The sequence below is a fragment of the Psittacula echo genome, assembly GCF_963264785.1.
Source record: "Psittacula echo genome assembly, chromosome: 2".
Taxonomy (NCBI): domain Eukaryota; kingdom Metazoa; phylum Chordata; class Aves; order Psittaciformes; family Psittacidae; genus Psittacula; species Psittacula echo.
In genome coordinates this window covers 90,901,817-90,907,816 of record NC_137737.1, presented here as the reverse complement: position 1 = coordinate 90,907,816, position 6,000 = coordinate 90,901,817, and the positions used below count along the sequence as shown (strand labels likewise).

General features: G+C 38.9%; 1 protein-coding gene across 3 annotated transcripts in view; it reads right to left on the bottom strand.

Moving 5' to 3' along the window:
- Window positions 1-1,040: 1,040 nt before the first annotated feature.
- FHOD3 (formin homology 2 domain containing 3) overlaps window positions 1,041-6,000 on the bottom strand; it is a gene marked incomplete at both ends in the record, with an annotated part of 373,934 nt that continues 368,974 nt past the window's right edge. For all 3 annotated transcript variants that reach the window (XM_080639441.1, XM_080639442.1, XM_080639443.1), the window contains one exon: window positions 1,041-1,123. In XM_080639441.1, the coding sequence (XP_080495567.1) occupies window positions 1,041-1,123 (83 nt within the window). The remainder of the gene's footprint in view (window positions 1,124-6,000) is intronic.

The window sequence follows — 6,000 nt, the reverse complement described above, 5'->3', positions numbered from 1 at the left end:
AATTAGAAATAAAATCACCACCACGTTGTCTTGCAGCAGAGAAAAGCAGCATGAAGGGCACAGGCAAGTGAACAAAACTTCTTGATCTTAGCATCTGAATGCATTTATCAAGTATGTAAAATTGTTGGCATATGTCTCTTTGAAACTGTACAAATGCACAGTACAGCCATAGCTCAACAGGAGGGAGGCATACCATGTCCTCTCCTTTGTGTGCATGCTGCTACGTACAGTATGAGTGCGTATTAATACATATGAATTCAGGATCCTAAACTTTGCCATCTCCTGCCCCACAGGGTGAATCCCACTGAATAACACTGAATTCCTATGAAAAGACATCCTTTTCCTCCTGTTCAGGTGGAACAGTAAGGCCCCAGAGTGAAAAATCATAGTCCAGCTAGCTTCAGCAAGAACATGATTTCACACCACGACTGTATGTGTATAGATACTCGCACATATACGTCCACACATTCATTCTGTACATATACAAAGGTACACATACATTTTTACATTCTTTGGTGGCAAAATAATAAAAAACCCAACAAACCACAGGGTTGCACAGACTGTGCATCTTTGCTTAATGAATCTGCTTCAGGAAAATCAGGGTTGCTGTAACAGGACTTATTTTGCCTCTTTAAGGACTGTTTGTTGCATTGACAAAATGCCATACATTTACAATGACTAAAACAGGGCGCAAGGTAAGCCAACATAAACACAGCTCACATAATGACAGATAACTTGGAGGGAGCCCCCTCCTACCCACACCAACACATCACGAGAAGAAGCCGCCATATACTTTCACCTACTTTCACCTTTCACTCAAATGCTTCCTCAGTTACTGTCCAGATGTTGTGCTGCGCTGCGGCATACCCTTCTTCTGCCCTGGCTGTGGGGTTTTGCTTCTTGTTGCTTATTAAAATCGAACAAACAGAGGATGGGATGTTGGGAGCAGCAGAGGAGGCTGGCAGGTCAATGCCACACTGAAGAGCTGTCAGCCTGTGTGCTTCAGATGAACGGCTCTTCCCGTCACCACCTCCGGGACGTCAAACCTGCATCTCAGAGGTGCTGATGAGGCCCAGTGCTTTGGCTTCTTCTGGTGTTAGTCCGCTCTTTAGTGTCCTTCTCACTGGATAGTCATAAGTTCCAAAAGCAGGCAAAAAGAACAAAACCAAAAAACACAGAAAATGCAAACAATTAGAAGTGATTTTTATGCAAGTCTTTCAGATGGAAAAAAAAAGCCCTCTGTTAACATGCAAGCTGAGTCAAATCAAAAGTTGCTATGTACTCAGGGCTTTGAGTTCAGAAACACTGAGCAATGACCTATGTCAAATTCATGGGAGCAACAAGTACCCAGCAACTCCACTCAGGAGAAAAGACATTTGTCGTTTGACATTTAATCAACCAAAACATTAAAGAAAATATACCACAGCATTTTAAGATTTCTTTTTTTTCTTCTGAAGTTGTATCAGTTGATTTTCAGTGCATAGGAGGTATCATTTGCTCTATTATTTTACAGTTTCATATAGATTTTTAAAAGAGCTTTTGAATCTTTATAGGGCTCAACTGAATTTATCACTATTAAACTCTATGTGACCCTTCAAAGGCCTAAAAAAACCCAACTCTAAAAGTTAAAAGATTAAAAATGTGACTAATTTTATAGTCAATTCAAATCGTTAACACTACTATCTTCATACATGCTCCCCTTTCTTCTGTAAGGTTGCCCTGTCCTAGTCCCATGTACCTCATCTGTGTCATTAGCAGTCTGCAGCATTTTAGTTGAATTTAGATGATAGATCTAGTCTATAATCTTGTTCCTTAATTTTCTCTGTGAAGTGTTCTGAACACCAGCCCCGACACAAAACCTTTTAAATTTGCGATTGCCTTTTTTATTCAGAAACAAGTGACTATGTGACTGCACACAATAAGCATTAGTGTCTTCCTCGTTTTACTAGTGCCATGATTTTCAGGTGGATGGGCTCTAGTTCAAGACACAAATGGGGTGTTCACTCCACACACTGATGTTTCTCAAGTGCAAAATACACAGTCAGAAGTTTAAGCTGCATGCAAAGCATAAACAATAAACTTATGTTGAACAAAATATCATCTAGAGATCATCTAGATAAAGATCATCTAGTTCCAACCTCCCTAATAATGAAGTTTAGAGGAAACTCTTTGAGAAATCATCTGCAAACAGTGGTTAAGGACTTCTTGCACTGCTATCATCCAGCACAATTAAGACCTCCAACTTATTGAGATATTCAAGTCCATGTAACTGAAACTGGGTGGTCACTCTCAAGGGTCCAGCAAGAAGGAGAGGAGAGAATGGATCAGTTTAGAAAACAAGAGGATAAGAGAAAAGGAAAACATGGTGTAGTTGAACATTTGAAACCATGCAGGTAGGACAAATGTGATCTATGTTTGACAGTCAAACCACTTTCAACAGTTACTGAGGTTAATCAAATGAGCTGGGAGTGACACAAGTATAATTGTTCCTCCCTTATCAAAACCTTACTTTTTCTTCAAGGCTCACTCTTTTCTTCTACTGTATTTGCATACTTATTAACCACCACTCAGAGTCTGAAAGGCAGCCTTTTATGACATCTCTTTTTCCTACAATACTGATCAACAACATCTTCCAAATTTAACAATGCTTAGCTTAAAGCAGTACAACGTTAAATGCAACTGATAAACTAAGATTAAGAAAGACTAAAAAACTACTACCAGAAGGCAATGCACTTCAATAAATGCTCTGGTCTCCATGATGCAGAATACCCAACACGCACTTCTGAGTCAGACCTCATTGCTGACACCCTTTTATATTTCTCAAATTTGACATCCAAATGTCCACGGTGACAAAAGTTAATTTCTAGACATGAGCTATGAAATACCTTATGGTCTTAAGGTCTCAGTGAATCACCCAATGCTTATTTCTGTATCAAAATGAATTATATCAGGAATGAAAGAACAAATCCAAGAAAGCTGAAATAGAAATATTTCTGTCTTACTAACAGCAATAATTTTCCTGTGCAGTGCACACCCTTAGCTGCCTGCACTGCCTCTCCCAGGAACATGTTTTTTCTGTACTCTCTATCACATGCGGCCAAACATAGCTAGTTTGGCCACCAGACAGTAAAATCATGTTAAAAAATACTCACACAGGAGACCAAATTTTCACAGGATGACTGTCTAGGTGACCTTACATCTTCCCACTGAAGGAAAAAGTGCACTGGAAAAATGAATGTAGAATAAATTCCTACATTTTAGACACTTTTGCAGAGCTACCAAACCAAATGTATTCATGACTACTTTTAGACATATCCCAAACTCTCTCAGACCACAATCACTCACATTCACAAAGTAAGCACAATAGCCACTGCAAAACAAAGCTATTTTTCTTGTCAGATAATAAGTCAGGAAGAGTGAGGGAAGAAGCAATTGTTATTCCTGTCTGTAAACACTTAATAGGAAGTGGGGCGCTCTGCTAACACTGGTCATGTACTGGAATAAGCAAAATTCTGGTTTTGTTTATGACAATGTAAATCTGAAATAACTTTCTTTAGGTCAGTACAATTACCACTGCACAAATAACTGGGCTGACACTCCAACAAGTGAAATGTGTGCCTCTGTAACTTCCACCAAGCAGAATACAGTTGTTTAAACTCCTCCATCAGCTTCACTGACAGGATTACTGGTTTACTAGAAAAAGCCAAATGGATTTACAATAACATATAGATCTCTTTGAAGAAAATTACAGGAGTTTATATTCAGAAGTCATAATCAGGAGTTAAAATATCACGGTAGAAACCATCTTCATGGAAAAACAAGGAGGAAAACAAAGGAGTCTTTACATAAGAAAGATTTCTTTCTGAATCTCCAGATGCCTACCTATCAAACATACGAAAGTCTTAATCTGAGGACCTTGTGTATTAACCCTTGGATGACTGAAAAACTGTAGACAGCACAAGTGCCCTGTTCCGGGTTTGCTGTCTGACTCACGCAGTGGAGGCCAGCCCTGGGTTTGTACTTTTTGTTCCACTGCAAAATAAGTAGGAATGAAAATTTTCTGTGAATTGCTGGGTCAAATGCAGCTGTAATGAAACAAAACAATCTCTTTTCAAGCCTCTGTTGATTATTCTGACTTACCTCAACCCTCCTTTAACACAGAGAAAGATAACTTGGATTTAAGATACTCCAGCCACCTAAGCTTTTAAGGCCAGCAGTTAGGAGAAAAGAACTCCAAACAATGTGGGACTTTGGAAGTCATAATAAGATTGTCAAGAAAACAGTTAATAAAAAGCAAAGACGCGAAGAATCTTTTCAGTGTCGGAATGGCTCACATAAACACTGATGGCTGCTGACTTGTATGAACTAAGCATGTGGGGCCAAATACTGCAAAGTACTATGACTACTGGAAAGATTAAAGCAGTCCACTATCAACATGCAACCGGAAGGGTAACAGCTGACAGAAGCACAGTCCAGACTCAAATGAGTAACTTCTTGCCCCTACAATGCAACAGGCTAGTCTGACACAGATTAATCCACTTCTAGTTCAATATATTTTGTACTTATGGAGATGAATGTGGCCTGACAAAGGATTTCTATATAAAGTTTATATCTAATGTATGCAAATTACTCACAGTAGATTTCCTCATCTGAAGATACAGTGGACGGATGCAGTATCAGTAGTAACACAAGAACAAGTTCCAACCTCACTATTCTCTGAAGTGGCTTATGGACTATAGAGGCTTGTGGGTGGTGAAGCCAGGAGAAAGTTGAGAAAGTTATTTACAGGAGCAGGGACTACTCTGGGAGCCTAGTGAACCTTGTCTTGACATGCTGTTAAACAGATGTCCTCAGACATTTGTCTATTTCCTCATAAAGCGCTTGGTAGGGTTCCTCTACCTTAGTAAAGGTCATGAACATGTTCAGTCATCAAAATTGAATGCAGAGAGATATTTTCCTTCCATGTTTTATAGGCATTGCAAAATTACATTTCTTAAACTAGATCTTCACTCTCCCCTCCTCACCGAACTTTGTCGTGTCTCTAACTGGACTAGACATAATATCTTGGCTTGTAAAAATCTTGGCTTGCTGCAGATCACATTAAACTGAGTTATGGAATGTAATTTGGAGGCAGTGACAGTAAAAATAGGACTTTCAAATGACCTTTTAGGTTCTTTAAGCAATTTTTAAAACATTTGGTAAAAAAACATAACAGAGAGATAAAATAACTTCTACTCTTGTCACAAGCAAAGCCTGCTGAGATCCCATAACCAAGAAATTAAATGTTGTTTTTCTGGGTCAGAGGGTATGATATTCTTTGTTAATCGCAAAATCTAGAATTCTATTTGCTATATTGTTAGAATACAGTGTGCTTATGATGAACTTGATTAATTTGACTTTTCCTGCTGGGTCAAAATCTACACAGATACATAGCACTCACAGTACACTGGGAGTGTTTTTAAAGACAGCAATTCCCTAAGTGTAGCTTTGTCAGAGAATATAATGACCTAGGGTTGCTTTTTAAAGAGCAAATAGCACTCCCGATTTCTACTACCCCACCTTTTTCTTGAAAGGTTTCAATAAACAGTAAAGATCAGTCTGGCTGGCACCATTTATTTTAGCATTTGCAATGGCTTTTGGCATGTATGTCTACACTTGCATGGATGAGCCACTTGAAATGCAGAATAGCTATGCCATTCTCCTCCTCAAGAAGACACAGAATTAGTGTCATTCCTATTACAAAGATGTGGCACTCACAGAACTTTCTGTTCTAGCTGCAAAGGTAACACAGCTGCTAGTTGCTGATTTGGAATGAAGAGAACTCCAGGTAGCTGTAAACCACACAGTAAGGACAGCCGGAAGGGCAGATTATAAGAGGCAATACAGGCCAGCTCCATCATCTCTTTCTTTTGAAGTTATCTTTGTTTTATTTTACCTGTCCACACCCAGTTTGCACACTCAGTCTCTCTTCTCATATATTTACATTTAACATATTTTCTT